The sequence below is a fragment of the Andrena cerasifolii genome, chromosome 4, assembly GCF_050908995.1.
Source record: "Andrena cerasifolii isolate SP2316 chromosome 4, iyAndCera1_principal, whole genome shotgun sequence".
Classification (NCBI taxonomy): Eukaryota; Metazoa; Arthropoda; class Insecta; order Hymenoptera; family Andrenidae; genus Andrena; species Andrena cerasifolii.
This window is the reverse complement of record NC_135121.1, coordinates 12276216-12293915: the sequence shown is the minus strand read 5'-3', so window position 1 is coordinate 12293915 and position 17700 is coordinate 12276216. Positions and strand designations below refer to the sequence as shown.

Here is a 17700-nt window from a genome sequence, read left to right as displayed (position 1 = left end):
GATCTCTGCACCCGAGCCGGGGAAGCGAGAGCTGCGCGACGTGGATCGGGATCCAGAGGGAACGCCGGCGTTGCACCGAGGCCTCCGTCGTCGTTAATGATCGTCGAGCCGGTGGTGGGGAATTTTCTGGCTGCGAGGTGTATTTTGCAAAACACGTTGGAGCGGAAAAAGCGTGGAGGGAGGCGGAACCGGCGACGCGGAACCTGGTGAAAAATCTCGCTCGAGTTGCCGTTCTCGAAACGGCGACGGGCGAGCACGTTCATTAGGGAGCTCCGTTCCGCGTTCTTTTCCCTGCGGCGAGTTATTAATCTCACTCGTTGATCACTCGATAATCTTCTGTTCAAAATTCAGTAGGTTTGGCCACTTCGCGCAGGTGCTTCCGTGTTCCGATGGGTATGAGATCAGGAAGCGGTGTGCCCTTCACTTCTGCTGCCTTCTTCATAAAACACTTAAGGGTACATTCTACTCTCTCGCTCGAGAAAATCCGCCACTTTTCGGTGATGGTTTTTTATAATGAAATACGCACTCAACGTTTTCGAATTTCGGGAGGTATATTGTACCACTCTTGAAATACATGAAAAAAATATTGTTGGTTGTTTATTTTACTCGTTTACTTAAATATTTCGCAGTGAAGTTGGCGTTTTCAGAATTGCTGGCGGTTGAAATTTCGGACGACTGGATCATCGGAAACAAAGAAACCAAACATATTTTTAATTTGCAGGAGTATGGCTATCTCGCTTAGCACAAATATCTTAGGATTTTTTAATATTTTCCCACGTTTTATACCTATTAAACAGAAAAGAAATGCCCTTTTTGGTATTATCAACTTTGATCGACTCCCAGTTTAATAATTGTGGTTCGAAATTTTTCTTTCGTGGTAAGCGAGATAAGCATACTCCTGCGAATTAGAAATATGTTTGGTTTTTTATTTCCGATCACCCAGTCGTGCGAAATTTAAACCGCCAGCAATTCTGAAGTCGCCAACTTCACTGCGAAATATTTATGTAAACAAATGAAATAAACAAACAACAAAGATTTTTTCTTGTATTTCAAGAGTGGCAGAATATACCCCCAGAAATTCGAAAACGTTAAGTGTTCATTTCATGATAAAAACCATCACCGAAAAGTGGCCGAAATTAAGCTATTTGTAAAGATTTTGTTCTGAATAAATACAACCTATAATGAAAGAAATCTTTTTGTTATTTATTAAGCTACTCTTATATTATAGAAAAAGAATAAAAAGAATTTTTTAATAAATACCAAAACCATTAATTTTATTGTACGTTGCATTTACTAAGAAAAATATCTTTAAAAATAGCTTAATTTTTCAGCAGTTAAAAGTAGAATGACCCCTTAATGGTACAAGGCAGTCGTTTCTGTCGAAAACGAAGGATTACTTTTTCGATTAATTACAAGGAAATAAATTGAAGCTGAGACTTGTTCTTTGACACAACGTTTATCAAGATTATAAGCTTTAAAACAACATGTCTGTTTAGTAAAAAATGTGCATTATATGTGAAGCCACAGATGGGTCTTTAAAGAGTTTTTTTTTTAAAAAAGTTTCTTTTAAATTAGTCGACGTAATTTCTGATGTAATAAAGTTATCATCTGTCCCTGCTTCCCCTCGCAAGTGTCGTTAACCACAAACTTCGCTCCCTTGTCTGCATACTTTCACGAGGAATAATCAATTATCGGTGCTCTGTTGGTCAGACCGAGAAGTACGCTCAGGGGGAGAACGTGCTGAAACTGCTGGAGAATCTCGTGGAGTATGTGAGCCGATTGGAGCGCCAGCAGAAGCTGATCCGTAAGTAACGTCATCGATATCTTGAGGGGGATGAAACTGGGAGGTGTGACGGAGGGTCCGAGGGGGTGGAGAAACTCTCGAAGCAGAGTTACCGGCGCAGGTATAGGTAAAGCTGAATTTCGGAGGGCGATTTTAAACATCCCCCTTGATGAACCTGCATTAGGAATCTTTAACGAGACTCCGCGCGCGGTCTCAAGAACGGGGTACCTGTTGCCAGCGTAATAGAATTTCTTCGTTAATTTTCATTTACCCCGCGTTGCATTAACGCACTCTGCATACGGGAACAACTCGGTGGTAGAGTAGCAAAGCCGTCTTGGCTGTTATAGTGCCAATTTTGAATATTTATTTACTCACAATAAACCCAATTACCATACTTCAAATTAACGTTACTTATTAAATAAAGAACCGACATGCAATCATGCGCAAACTGATAAAATACACTCCCTTCATAATTAATTCTCCCTCGCCAACCAGCTATTACTTTATAAAAAGAGTAACGCTTCTTAACAACCTATAGTTTAGAGGAAAAACTCTAGGAAACTCTAGTAATTCTTAACACTAGTAACGCTGCACCGTTGATCTCAGTGTAAATTCGCCTTTAGCAGGCCATCGCGACCGAGCACCTCTCCTCTGCCCGCACAGAAGAGAATTGCACCGAGACTTACCGCGTACTAAAAATCGGAAACGGTAATCGAAGTTCCAGGTAATGTCTTCGGTGCCCCGCGGGCTCGATTCTCTCGCGGAGCAACAAGTGCGTTAATCCCCTCGGATGAATTGCAAATTACGCGAAAGGAACGGCATTAATCTCGCGCTACGAGGCGCGGAACGTTCGAAGGGTGGGCATTCCATCGTGGAGGAGCTATTCGCCGGTAAATAAATTCCAGGTGGAGTGTTTGCCGCGCGCCAAGGTCCGCTCGGATCATTAAAAGGAAAAGGCTGCCGCGACGGAGGCACTGGAGTCGCGTTCGAGTCGACTGAGGGATCCAATAAAGCCCCCACAATCGGGCGATTAGCTGGATAGTGTCTGCGTTATTGCACGGTGTAATTGCCTCCTGACAATTGGTCCCGTCCGTGTTACGTGGGGGAATCAATGTAACTCGCTTCGCGCGCTACGCTTCGCCCCCTTTTCTTCCTCGTTCGATTGTTTCCGGAGTCGCGAACAATAGAGCTACCCCCTTTCACCGCCCGCCTGTGCGTGCTCGATAATCTACCCCGGGCGAAGCAAATTAGTCGGGAAACAAAGGGAACGAGAGCGCGTGACACCGAACACGTACTCGAGCCTTGGAAAATGATGGTCACAGAGAAAAGGAAACCCCCCGCCGAGGGGGATTGAAATTGCGCGTGGCTTGAAATTAAATGCGGGTGCCTCGATTCTTTCGGGCTGGCTGCGTGCCGCGGCGTCCCGTAATTTGGTAATTAACGCGCGTAGCCCGCGGCGGGTAATCCGTACACGGTGGACAGTGAATAATCTGGGAACAAGTTAGTCCGTTGCGTCGGAGCTCCGTGGAACAGCGCGTAAAGCGCTTTGCGCGCGGAACCGTCTTAATCTCCATTACGGGAACAATGCCCGGTTTAATCACGGCCATTTGCTACCGCTGACGAACGGGTGCTTCGCGAGTTGTCGCGATACAGGGTGTGGATTATTTTTTATCGAACGCAAATTCGGGTGCTGGGGGTGGGGAGTGGAGCTGGTCGAGTCTGTAGATTTCGCGTGCAAAACAGTGAATGGGTTGTGGAACTGTGGGGAAACTGGTAGAGTGACGATTTCTTGCCATTCCAGCTCTTCGGTGTTCCTTGGGGGATCTATGGAGCCTCGAACGGGCGAGACATTTTGCGCCTGCAGTGATATTAAGTCGGTGCATAAGTAATTTCGATTCTCATCATTAATTCGTATTTTTGCACCTTTGACATTTCGTGTGACGGTCGAATTACTGGTGAATAATTAAACGCAGAAGGTGACTGTGCAGGGCTTTCGTTGAGAAATAGGTAGCTTGATCGTTTTATTGCATTTTCTGGGACCGCCAGGGACGTTGCTTATTAGGGCGGAGCGATAGTTAGTGTTCCTGATTTCTCCATAGTTTTTGTTTCTCGAGAAATCAGGAATGAGATCATATTTCTTGAGAGTTCTTGGGAAATTGATAAAAATATTGCAAAAATTATATTTTTGGAGTAATGTTGATAATATTTATCAAAAACACAAGAAATCTTTAACAAAATCATTATCCCTGTCTAATTTATACAAAACTTGTGTAAATGAAAAAATAGATATTAAATATAACTGGTAAATTTATTTATTTAATGCAAAATTTGTACAAAGCGAAACATTACTTTTTCGTTTTAAAATTTATTTTTAAATAGCACAATGTTTCTAATGCAGTGTCAGCGAATCTATTTCTTTTTTTAGGCAAAATCTGTTACTGTTATATTTTGACGTTAATTTTTGCATGATCCAGAATTTCTTCCAAAAGGATCAAAAGACGCATTTTATACGGGACACAATAGTCTTATCTCCTCTTTTCTATATTTCTTCTTTAATAGCCACAAGAAACTCATTAGATACGTAACTCAGTATACAATTTTTCTAAATTTTTAAATAAGAATTTAAGAACACCTTCAGCAGTTAATAATATCGTATCTTCTACTGTGATTTTCTATTGGAGTTCATATAGGTTCTAATGTTATTAATAAGATGTATTATAAATTGTAGATGTGTTTATACGTCAATAATGAAAATAAATGAGATTTATAATATTTTTCCTAGACTTAAGTTTCTCGAGAAATAAGAAATAAGCAATTATAAAATTTCTCGAGAAATTACATTTAGAGCGTTTAAAACAACCAAAGTTACTTACGCCCTGACTTAATAAATAACGCAGCAGCGCGGAAATCGTTATTATTAACGTTTCTGTCCGTTGTCAGTGTACGTACAGAACAAGTTCGCTGAGCTGAAGACTGGCACCATCCAGGAGCCCACTAAAACAGGCTACCAGTCCACGTCCACGCCGTTCCCAGGCACATCGGGGCCACCGAACGACTCGAGGAAGTCCAGGAAGAAGTTGAAGAAGAAGAAGAAGAAGCCGAGGCACCGGTACCCCACGACCACGCACACTCCAGACCCGCTGCCTGTCTTCGTCTCGGAGGGGAAGCCCGGTCTGATGGAAAACCTCGACGACTTCGAGAATCAGAGGCTGCTTCGGTTTGGAAACGTGGCGGCTCGCCAGCCTGTATCCGCGCAGGGGCATCGGGAGTTCACGAGCGTGTACGATAGGCCTGCAGGTACGACGTGACGTTAGTTTCGAAGTAGTACCTAGTCCCTCGAGGGCTGTGGGATCGGAACGAGTAACATTTTGTAAAGTAAGGCGACCATTTTTTCTTGGGGTTTCCTAGGACATGATTTTCCTTTTATTTTAAGGGCCACTTCTACAGCTACTGATGCCAAAGTAGTAGAATTTTAATAGCAAACTCGTGACTTCGGTTTCATATTGATCACTTCGTAAGTTTAAAGAAGAAATGCAGAATCGGGGACTATTACCGAAAATTGGTGATTACCAATTTTGATTACAAGTGATTACCTTAAATTCAGAATTGGGGACAAATGATTAGTTTAAAATCAGAATTGGGGACAAATGATTACCTTAAATTTAAATTCGGAGACAAAAATCGTGTTCCGGGAACGAATGGTCACCTTACCGCAAAATGAAAGTTCTTGAGATAAGTCCCAGTGCCAATAGCACTCCCAGTGAAGCACCCTTTACCGATCTTTCAGATCCAGAACGCATAGCAGAGTACGACGTGGCGGAGGCCTACCGCAACCAGCTGTCCCCGATGTCGAGGGAGTTTCTGCGCCGGCAAGAAGACGATTACCAGGGCGACTTCGGCATGCAGGGTGAGGGTTTCGGGCACGGCCAGGGTTACGAGCCAGGACGTGACTTCTCGCTGAGCAAGAGCTGGCCAGACATCTCCTACAAGTACAGCCCTCCTTGGAAAGCAGAGGAGCGCCCTTTAGTGCCCATTCCCTCCGAGAAATGGCCCTGGAGGCGGCCCCAGAACGACGTCAAGTACTGGCAACAGCGTGGCAAGCTGCTGCCAGTGGAGAAGAGCTACTGGTCGCCGATTAGCAACGAGGAGGATGCAGGGGAGGAAGCAGGGAAGCTCTGGCAGCAGCAGCGCGCGCAGCACTCCTGGGACAGGCCCAGATCGTCCTGGCCCCTGGAGAAGCCAGCTCGGCAGCTGCCAGCTTCGTGGCAGCAGCCCGAGAGGCCCGTGAAGCTCTACGACAGCGAGCAAGCGAACCGCTCCAACGTCTGGGAGAAGAGCCGCTTCGAGCTGAACAGACCCACGAAGCAGGAAGCAAAGGAGAAGATCATTTTGCCCCAGATCACGATGAAGACTTGGAACAGCCTGACCTCGGACCCAGCCACCTGGCCGCACAAGCTTCCAGGCGCGAAGCCCTGGCCCAAGGACGAGAACGGGAAGTCGTACAACCCCAACGCGGACCTGGTGAAGAAGCTGGGCTTGGACAAGCAGAGCAACGCTGCCGCAAAGCAGGAAGCCGAGAAGTCGAGCGCGGAGAGGAAGTCGAAGGATGACAAGCAGAGCAGGTTGTTCAAGGAATCTTCGAAGGAGGAGGAGTTCCCGCAGGCAACCTCCGAGTACAAGCCTGACGGAGACAGGAGCGACTCGAGCGACTACAAGGGGAAGAACAGCGAGTCGCTGAAGCCCTGGGCGATGCTAGCCGTGTCGAAGGCCGCGAAGGAGTGGGCCAAGCCCGAGAACACGCAAGGAGACGACGGTGCTGCTTGGAGGAGGAAGTACGAGGGCAAAAGCTCCTGGTCCAACGACACAGCCCTGCCCGAGATCCAATCCGTTGGAGCCTGGGTGATGTCCTCCGACCAGTCCACCTGGAAACCCTACCAGATCAAGCCCATCGAGCCCTCGGACGACAGTGGTTCTCGAAGGTGGCCCAGGCCGATCAGCAAGCCTAGCACTGACACCAAGTGGTCCAGCAAGGGATCCTGGGCGGAGAAAGTGAGCGACGCGTGGATGAACCACACCAACGCTGGCCCCTGGCCCGAGAAACCCAACGTCGCGGAGATCTGGCCTGGCAAAGCCAGCAAGCCGGGCTCCTGGTTCGCGAAGGTTAAACAGACCGACGGCTGGACAGGGAAGTCTAGCAACCCTGACTCGTGGAAGGCGAAGGAGAGCGAGTGGATGTCGAACTCGGAGAATTCCTGGTCAGCGAAGGGTGGCTCCAGGTCGACCAAGGACAACGAACCCTGGACGTCAAAGAGCAACGACGAGGCTTCTAAGCTGAACGCTGAATGGCCAGCGAAGGCGAAGGAGGAGGACTCGTGGAAGCCTGCCGGAGACGGCTGGCCGAGGAAGTCGAGCGATCAGCCCTGGAGCTCGAAGAGCAACGAGCTGTCCCCGTGGCAGCAGAAGATGAACGAGGAGTGGAGCTACGGGAAGGCCAGCTCGACGGGCACCTGGCCGTCCAAGTGGAAGCAGTTCGCGTACCATCGAGTCACCGCGCTGCCCATCTCCAAGCCAGGCACCACGGCCGACGCCGGCTCCTCCAAGTCGAAGAACGCGTTCGTAGCCGTTTCAGCGGTGTCCTCGCCTAAGTACACGGGGACTGACTGGAGGAAGAACGAAGAGGAGGCTAGGAGCGACAGCGCCAGGTCGGACGACCAGGAACGCTCGACCGGCCAGCTGCAGGTCGGCCTCGAGCGGCCGATCTACGCTTGGAAGAAGGACCCGGATCCAAGGACGCCCAGCGCCAAGGGGAACGCCAGCGATCCGCTGGAGAACGAGCTCGAGGCACTCAGGCAAATTAACTTCTGGTTCTACAAAGAAAACGAGACCGAGGTGAGAGCGGTATTGCCTTTTATTAAATTCCACCCGTCTGCGGGCTTGCGCGTCGATATTTTCATCCAGTCGATCGCGGGGTAAGATCGAACCATGGGCGACTAATTTCGGGATGAAGTTCCATGACGCTCTATGCCGGTGACTCGGATGTAGGCGAATTTTTAGGCGATTGGATGGAGCTGGCGGAGTGTCGAGTGTCCCAGGCGTCTTTGGTACGTTCAATTTTGATATTGGAAAGAGAGAGGTTTTTAGTGGAATGGTCCTCGTGCAAAACCGGGACGGTTTTAAAGTTTGATGAAAAGCCAGGTTTGACAACGTTAATTTGAGAGCCTTTTAGCTCGCAGGGAAGTCGCGAAAGATTAATGAAGCGGAATAGTAAATTTATCGAAAATCTTCCCCGTGGCGGAGTTAAAACGCGATTGAAATATTCAGGATTCGAGCACGTTTTAAACGGCGACCGAATTTCCATGATTGGATACCCGAAATAATGGAGTTTTAATCTTTCACGCGTGGAATCCTATTACAGGGTGTTAATGCCCCTGGCTACTTCGTTATCCGTGTACAACTGTGAATACTATTAACGGACATAAATGGCAGAGCGAAGTCCGGGAAATATTAGAAAAGTAACACGCGAGGTTGCCGGACTCCCGGTAAACTTCTTACATCGAATCTCATCAAATTCAGTTGCCCGTCGACGAGTTTAATATACCTTCTCTAATCCACTTCATTGTTCTGAAAGCTGCTATACTCCGTAGGAATATCTCTGGCGAGTCGACAAGCAGATAAGTTGGAAGGTAAACATTAACGCGAGTATCAAGCGAATGTAATTACAACGCTGCAGGCAAAGGATAAAAAGCACCGAAACAACTCCACCTCCGTGAAAGTTTGAACCGTTTGCCATGAAGCAGTACAGGAAATATTCATTCCATCACTCGATTTGGCTTATTAACAGTTCCTACTGCTGCCTCGCCTTTACTCTAATTTTACTATCCTCTATATGCATCAAAGCTTCCATTTAAGGAGTAGTAAAGTCGTAATAATAATAATATTTAGCGTGCATTCACTTCCACTGCACTTAGCATTATTATTCGGAGAGTACAATACTGTTAAGTTTAAAATAAGTTGGATACCAACTACTTTACCAATCGCACAGTTAGGACGTGGATTTGGGGGCGATGCAATAAATATTTCCAGAGCTGTAAATAAAGTTTCGCGACGTATCCGTGGCGAGGGATAAGTAAAGGGGAGCCACGGAGTCGCGAGGATCGAGTGGCTCGTATTAGGATCGGAAAGTTGACGCGATTGAATGGACCGGAGGGCTGCAGCGATGCTACGAATCGAGTCGATTGCGCGTTTCTTCTGACGTGGCCGGTCGAGTTACGCCCGCACCCCCAAACTTACCGCCGGCAAACTTTCCCGGGGGGATTGGATCCGCGCGCATAAAAGTTTTCCCAGGGACTAGCCTTGCGGAACGCGCGAGTAAATCACGGCGAATTGTACTTTGCGCTGCGCGGCACGCGGAACCGAGTTTCCTAAGCGCTAATTCCGGCAACTCGCCGCCCCGCGACTCCAACTCTTCGAGTTTCGGGGTCGGTAGATTGCGAGCTTTCGTCAAACACGCATCCTCCTTAACTCCCCGCGACAGCCTTCGAGGATTCTTGGATTCCGCCGGGGGGATTCAGTTTTCCAGCGACCCCGAACGTAAAGAAGACTGTGCTTGAGGGAGGCATGTCGTTTCGACCCCTCGCGCTCCGAGAATTCTTCGAGGATTGAACAGTCTTGTCGTATTCCAGGATAGTTATGATAAAAGAGTGTAAGGGGTTGATGGAGCCGAGTAGAAAGGGGGTCTGGATCGATGGAGTTGAAGGAGTTCGCGTTACCGGGGCTTTTATTATTTTTATTTGCACCGAGGGTTGCTCGATACCCTGGAAAGTATTGTTTACCGTTTCCCTGGGGAAACTTGGGGATGCTACCCTTGGACAAACACGAGCGTTTCCCTGGATCGTTTGTCTCTGTGTGCCTTCGTCCTAAATTGATTCATCGCGCCTCGTTTGTCTTTATCATCGCGACCTTTATCCTTGCGCTTTCACGGGGCTCTTATAATCTTCCGAACTTGCACGGTATATTCCTGCTTTTCACCAACCCTACAAGCTTATTCCCACCGCACGAGGATTAAACATACGATACAGAATCGTCTTGAAAACTTCCTTCGGGATCGTGAGCTTTCAAAGTAAATTCTTCGTCTAATCGAATTAAGCGCGGCCTTGACTCTCGTCGTCAGCTTCGCCAGCTCCTCCGAAAAGTGTACGACGGCGTTTAAGAACCGTCGGAGGCGAAACAACCAGTGCACGGCCCGAAAGACACTCGAATTGGAAGTAATCCTGGGCATCGCGGTGCTTTCACGTGCCGCAATTTCCTGGATCCGTTGACAGGGACGTGCCTGGACTTAGCCAGGTCGCTGGCAGGCCGGAAGTGACCGATGGTTTCCTTCCTGCGCGGTCTTTACGTGATCCCTCGGCTGATTGCTAAAGTTCACCGTGGCCGTGGCGAACGTAAAGCTCCGTCGGTCCTTGCTCGTCGCGTTCCCGAGGGTTGAGGAATTTTCGGGGGTCAAGCGAGCAGATCATGGCGAGCTTCTCTCCACTGACGGAGCGATCTCCTTTGCCAGTTTTACGCGGCGAAATTCATCCATCCTGTGGGAAAAACTCCTTTGAGAGACTAGGGATTTCCAACTTCTTCTTGGATTAATTACTCTGGAAGAGATGCACGCTGCAACTCTCGATACAGAGTCCACTGGAACTGGGAGTAGAGTACAGGGCTCAGTAACTATCGCTGTTGCTGTGCAAAGTAAACTTGCGAGAGTCAGGAAGACTCTGAAACGTCATGGAACTACTCAAGTTCTTATTAGCTTGTCTTGGAGATTGATCTCTTTATCAGCCTCGTTCACATTAGTCAAGTTGTATATTTTCAAGTCAAGTAAAGTTGAAACAGAATCTCTACTTCACTTGAAGTTTGAAAGAAATCCGACAGGATATTTATTTCAAGTCAAATTAATTTTAAGTTACTCGAATTCAAGCGACTTGAGTCAAGTAACTTGACTAATGCGAACGAGGCCTAAGCACCACAATTTATTCATAAATTGTAGGCGAAAAAAACGAATCGCGGTCAATGGGACTTGAACTCAAGATCCGCGGGGTCCTCCGAGTACTGGTCAGCCGCGTTACCAATTCCCCCAAAGTCGACTCCCCGATGTTACTCTCTTCCGAACTCTACATATACCGAAACTAGCGGGGCGCCAGCTATGTGCCAACCTATGTACTCACGCTTTGCATTCGCTCGTTTGTTCACAGAAGAGATCGGCGACGACGAACGCCAGCGCAGAGACGACGTCCGCGGCGCCAGCGCGCTCCGCGCCGACGACGACGGCGCAGCGTCGGCCAGGCAACGCGGCGGGCAGCAACGGGCCTCTGGAGACGAATCGGCGGACGATCTCGATGAAATAGGCCGAAAGTTTACCGTAGATCCTTGATCTTGCCCGATGTGTACCGGTCTGCTGCGTCGACAATAGGCTACGCGAGGTCTCCGAGCAACTCCCAACGACTCTCTGGCCCCGCGCCAGCGGTGCACCGGAAGCCCCTCAGCCCTTCCTCGGTTTGTAATTCGATAGACGCGTCCGAGCACCGTCGAACGCCTCCTCTTTGCCCTTCGTTCGTCGAGGAGTACGCTGCGTGTACGAGCGAGCAAATTCGCCGCCCTTCGAGCGAGCAATCCCCGGCTCGCGTCCGGTGCTGTTTCTACAGAGTTCCGAGATATTCTAGACCTGCTCCACTTCAATCTTTATCGTCCATGTCTCTGGCAAACGTCTCGAGTAGATGCATCTTCGGGGATCTCGAGGACCTCCGGAGGACCCTGCTTTTCCAGCTCTTATTTGCGTAATTGAGCTGCTCCTCTTGGAAAATCTATAAATAGCGAAGATTCTTATCCAGACTGAAGGTATGGCTCCTCCTCAGGAGTTTAATTTCAGTTATTGGAACGTTCGTGGAATTATCCTACTTGCCAAGTACCTTATTACAAGGTCTTAGGGAAACATTTTAGTCCAGTGAAACTGGTCGATACTTCGTCGTTTCAAACAATATGTCAGAAGTCCCCATCGATGTGACCGTCACTAAAAAATGTACAGAGGGTCGAAGAGTAAAAGATAACAGTCTTTCGCGAATATCTCTTTGCGACAAAAATTTTCACTGGACTATTTCGCCGCGATACATGAAAGGGAGCCCTTCCGAAGACACTGTTCTTCCCATCGCCAGCGTGGAAAGCTCGGAGAGAATCGAAGTGGGGAGCGGAGAAGATGCAAAGGGTCGAAAACAGGGGTGCCAGGGGTGGAATACGTTAGCGGAGGCCGGAGGGGAGGCCACAAGGAAGAAATTGCGGTCGAGGCTTCCGTTATGGGGGCGGCGTTATGTTTATCTGTTCGGGTTACGTAAGGTGTTCGTTAAATTTTTCTTGGGGTTGAAAATACGAAAGCAAGGGCGGGCATGATAACACACCTGCGCCGTTCCCCCTCGATTACATATAGCCACCCTTACGTGCATTTTATACAGCGGCAGAGTTTATGGGACAAGGAGGGAAGGTCATTCCCCCACTGATATTGGGATCGAAACGCTGAATTTCTTCCCCGTATTGGAAACTAGAGACTTTCAATATTACTGTACATGTTTGCAAGGAATTGATCTCGAAAGTTATAGTTCTCAAGCAGAAAATCCTTTCGGACCTGCGCCACTCCGGGCTCTCGCTTGAACGGAGCGAATCTTTTTTCAATTTCGCAGATTCTTAGCAACCCCTCGCGCCCCTTCTTAGGAAACAGCGAGCTTCGATACCCCTTTCTTCCAGTTTACTCGAGAATCGAATGCCAGCGTCGACTCTTGCAACGAGCCTCGGATTTCTCCACATTCTGCACGCGCAAGCCTGCTTTCCTTGGGAATAAACTGGCTGGCCCTTTTCTTCCGGTTCGGCCGGTGGTACTTGAGTTCGACTCCTTCGAATTTTTACCTCGATCGTGGAGCCGGGCGTTCGGCTCAGAGCTGACGCTGGAACGACGAAATCCGAGTGCCCTCGAAGGGAAATGGACTTCTGTTTTCAAGGAAAATGCCTTCCCTTCTGCGGGATGGAACGTGAAGCATGACACTCGAGGAATTGGATGAATACTGGGTCACTTTGGAAGAGTAAAGTATCGTACCCTTCTCCCAAAAGTTGAATAGGAAAGTCAGGGTTGAAAGTGTCATTCGCTAGGAAAAATACCCTTTGGATCTAACGTGGAGGAACGTGGATCAGGTAGTCAATATTCTTCAATTTCTTTGTTTTCATAGATCGATCGAACTTGAGTAAAAATTGAGTAGAATAGCGTGAGGAATAGGAAATTCCTTGATCAGGATATCTAGCAGAGTTAAGCATTAGGTATTCGAATAAAAATAAATTTCTAAAGATAAATTTTGAAAGATAGATTTCTATTCGAATAAAAATTTATTCGTTGTTCTCGAATAACTTTATTTTTTTTCTCGATGATTATTTATTGGAATAATACCGAACTCTGATCGAGAATAATTCGATCAAGACTTTGCATCGCTGTTCAATGGCCCCTTGGTCCCTCTTCCAAGCCTCTTGAATCTGTACACTGCGTTGATCAAGCAAGTACTCCCGTCTCGCGCGAAATTATCCAGACAAAGGGAGAAAATTCACAGCGACAAAGGCTCGCGAGTGGTACAATTAATTCTGCAACTGAAACAAAAGCCTTCTCGTTTCAAAGCTGGTGAAAATAAATTCCTTATAATAATTTTACGACCAGCATTCTCCTCGCAATGACGAGTTTCCTCGCGACTCGTACACGCGTGTCTACCCCGGACTTTAATTTCCAAAACGCTTCGATGCTACTCGAGATCAATTCCCCTTGGAGGAGCTTCATTTGACAGTTGATTTAATCGTTCTACACGAAGGAACCATATGCTGCGGTTAGGCGAGCAGCTCCGCGGGTACAAGTTTCACGGTGCGCCCGCTGAGGGGTTGTTGCAAGAGCTTGTACGCTCTCGCGGCGAAGGGAAGCTGCAACCGCACGGTGCGGGGGTTTAGTATGGAAATCGAGCGATAATATTTTTTCTACGGGACTGAAATCGTCGGCCACGGCCTACTGAATATTAGGAAAAAAAACTGCTCGACCTGTGCCCTTAACGCACTACAAGTCGGCCCTTTCGAGCTGCCACGAAGGGGAAGAGCGAAAGGGTGAGAAGAAATTCTTGTCTCGCGCATTGGACATTTCGCTTGCATTCGATCGGAACGTGTCTTTCATTCAGGGCCGGCCAGGGGGGTGGGTTGCAGCGGGTGCAAGGGTCCCGGGCTGTACAGGGGCGCAGGAAAAAAGAAAAATGAAAATAAAATAGATAATAAAAAAAGAAAAGATGAGAGCGAACAATTTTTGTTTAATTAAAATTAATGCAATTTTGTAAACCGCCTTGAATTTCGCGCTCTAAACACAGAACTGACCATAGTACGGACACACCAGGATTGTGGTTGTGGTAACCATATCATGGTATGCGAGGACTGTCAAACAAGAAATTAGAATATAATTTCTAATATTATTAAGGACATGGCAATGAATGATGGTCATATATTTAAATATCTTAATCTTTATTTGTTTTAAATTATTTTCTTTATTATTGTTATTATTATCCATTTTGCCTGGAAAGATGTTATGATTTTTTCACCGTTAAGAAATTGTTTCAATCAGAGCAACTGCCCAGAGCGGCAAATTTCGAGGCGGCAAAACTGGCAGACAAAGAGAATCGAAATCAATAAAAACCAATAAAACAGTACAAAAATTTGAAAACGCGGTAAAATAGTAGGTAATACATTTTCTTCTGTTTTTTACTGTTTTTTTATGAACATTAATTTTTTACATAAAACAAAAAGCTATTGCTATTCAACAAATGCCTACAAAAGATTTCACTCGCCGTCAAAAATTATATTTTAAAATAACTATTTATACTTAAATATAAAGGGCGGCAAAAATGATTTTTGCCCAGAGCGACGGAAGAGTTAGATTTGGCCTTGGCCTCCGGGCCCCTTTACAGAGTAGGCCGGCCCTGCTTTCATTAGAGAAGAAATCAGCGCCCAGAATGTGCCGAAAGTTGCCTGATCGTTTAGTAAAATTGAGCATATAGCCTATAGGTACTTGGAAGACCTCTGTAGCCATTTTGGGGCGACGCGCCGACTTCTACTGCGTTAAATCGGCCATCCTCGTCCAGTTTCGAGAGCCAGCATCCGTGAAGCGCCAGGTAAAGAGAGGATCCGTGACAATATTCGATAAGTGGCATTAAAATGGCGACATAAGAGAAGAGACCATCATTGTTCTTGAAGGAAGACACTGAAATCTCTCGCGCGTCGAGTCTGCAGCAGGATTCGAGCGTGTTTAGCTACTGTAAGATAAGAGGGTTGCTCGAAAGAGGCGCTCGTTGACTCGTTGTTGGATCTTGCTCTAAGAACCGATGGCTGGGATATATTGTTTCGCGGCGCCCTTCGACCCTCTGCGGTCCTTCGAAGCTCCGAAAACTTAATTTGAAAAGCAAAGGGGAAGATTGAAGTACAGTAAATTCTCGTTATAAGCTCATCCCGACTATGCGTTGTATGCTCGGTCGCTATCCCCAACACTTCTTGGAATCCGTCGGTCGAGAGTGCGAGAAATCGTGCAACACTCTCATTGGCGACTCGAAATAGTTGACGCTACGCGTTGTAAGCTCGCCGCGAGCTCCGAGCGTGGAGCTTATAACGAGAATTTACTGATAGTTAATTCGTAAATCTTTATTATGAAGGTATTAATGGAAGTTTAATAGACGTTGTATTTTAATCAGGACTTGCCCAATATCCACAACCAATTCTCCCCAAAATTACAATTCACATTAAGCTCCCCTTTGACTCACATATCGCCCGTTCGAGAATTTCCAAGCGCGAAATTCAAAGAATTACGAAGCAGTTGGACCGCAGGGGGGTGAGCCCTGCTGGTCACCCGCGAAGAGAAAGCGACGGGTTCCCATCGTGGACATTTCTAGTCGCGGGGGACCGAGCCCGTGGCATATCGCGCGGATTAATTAATTCCCGCGTAAGACCAGCGATGGTGCGTCGATGTGTACATAGGGTGGCGACTGAGCGCCGTTCGATCGTGAAATATCGTTATGAGAGAAGCTCGGGGTGACGCTCGACCGCGAAACGACGCGCCTTCCCCCAGGAACACCGTTCCGGAAGCGATCGACGGGAAAGAGGGAGGGGCGGGGGGGGGGTTTAACGCGGACCCCTTGAAAGATCGAGCGAGCGATTTACGGCGGATGGGGGAGCGTGCTTGAAATTTAGATGAGCCGCCCCGCTCGAATTTTAAAGGGCAGTCGAGCCCCGGCGCGAATTATTTATCGATTCGTCGTGAATCGTCGTCACGCCACCGACTCTCCCCGACCGTGTCGATCGTTTTTACGCTTCGAAAAGCCGCCGAGGACAACTGTAAATATCGCGCGTCGCGGCTTCCACGTCGGTCGAGCGTTTTCCAATCGACGCGCACTCTATCGCGAGCCAGGAATCGTTCGAATTTCCCACAGAGAAATGGGGAAGAGCCAGGGGACGTTTAGTTCCAATCGTAGCGTTCCTCTGGAGCTCGTGCAGCGCGACAATGGGGGCAGCGAGGGAAGAAAATGGGGGTTGACTCGCCACGAGCTACGAAACACCCCCTGCGGAACGATCGTGCCCGTAGAGCGACGTTCCGTTTGAGAGACAAGAGGCGTTCGCGGGTGGCTGGCAAAGAGGGTTCGTTGAAAAGGGGTGTCGTTCGAATGAAAGATCGAAAGGCGAGCGGAAGGACGAGGAAAATCGAAGGGGAGACGGTACCGATACGCACACACGCATACACGGCTGTACGCACACGACAGGGCGGACGGTGAAGGGGTGTCGTGAGGGTACGCTGGTATATCTCCTCGAATTTTCACGATTCATGGGAATTCGTTGTACCTTTATAGGATCCTCTGTATCTACCCGTACGTAGGATATCGATTTAAGGGAAAACGAGAGAATAAATGTCGTACGTTGTATATTTGCCCTCGTCCTCCTCTCTCACACCCTCCTGTGACCATATTTACTGTCTGTCGAGGTGGCCCTGTTCCTAAGTCCCGATAAAACTTTAGACTGTCGTCCCTTTCAGCTGACACAGTAATCTTTCGATCTTATTACAGTAGCTTCTTTTTTTGGCATTGAAATTTGAATTATTTAAAGTTTCTGCTTTCTTGGAAATATGAAAGGCTGAGCGAGACCTGTATCATCGACGAATGGTAAGCGCGTCGGACAGCCCATTTGTGCAGCGGTCGATGGTAAAGGTTGCTGCTTTACCCACTGTGGTATCACCGGATGTTGGTAAAGTGGCATTTGCTGATATGTTGCAATATCGAGGCGGTTTTTATTTAAAATGCAAATGTACAGTGGTACAAATATCTGTTTCCTTTAAATTTCGGAAATTAGATAGGGTAGTTTTAGATGAAACGAGATACTGCTTGAGTAGTTCCACAAATTGACGCACTTCTGTTCAGTTTTGTTGGAAAGAGTTGACACATGATTCCGCGTCTCTGAAGCAAGAATTCTAGCTACGAAAGCTCCTGGAAACACTGGAGGACGCAAGAGGAAGGCCAGTGAAACAACGCTACGGTGATAAACAATTCTCAGATAATAGATAAAAACATTTCCATCAGTATCGAAATAAACTTAAGCGATCATACGAAACAATCGTTTGTAATTACTTATCGATAAGAAATCTCTCGGTTATCGTAATCGGTCGATCGTCTATATTATGTCACTTTGATAAAAGATCCGTGTCACTGCCTAGAAACGCACATACAGGAACACTTGCAACGTACCTACTCGTCGATTATATTGAGTTCGAGTTTCATTAGTAGCGATTTGGAAAAAGCAGATCGAATCTCCAGAAATCTGTCACACATTTCGTAATC

General features: G+C 47.4%; 1 protein-coding gene across 2 annotated transcripts in view; it reads left to right on the top strand.

The window, feature by feature from the left end:
• LOC143368588 (uncharacterized) overlaps positions 1-16791 on the top strand; it is a 179421-nt gene extending 162630 nt beyond the window's left edge. For both annotated transcript variants that reach the window (XM_076811465.1, XM_076811464.1), the window contains 4 exons: positions 1711-1804; positions 4724-5080; positions 5571-7672; positions 11023-16791. In XM_076811465.1, the coding sequence (XP_076667580.1) occupies positions 1711-1804; positions 4724-5080; positions 5571-7672; positions 11023-11175 (2706 nt within the window). In that variant the 3' untranslated portion in view covers positions 11176-16791. The remainder of the gene's footprint in view (positions 1-1710; positions 1805-4723; positions 5081-5570; positions 7673-11022) is intronic.
• The last annotated feature ends 909 nt before the right edge of the window (positions 16792-17700 follow it).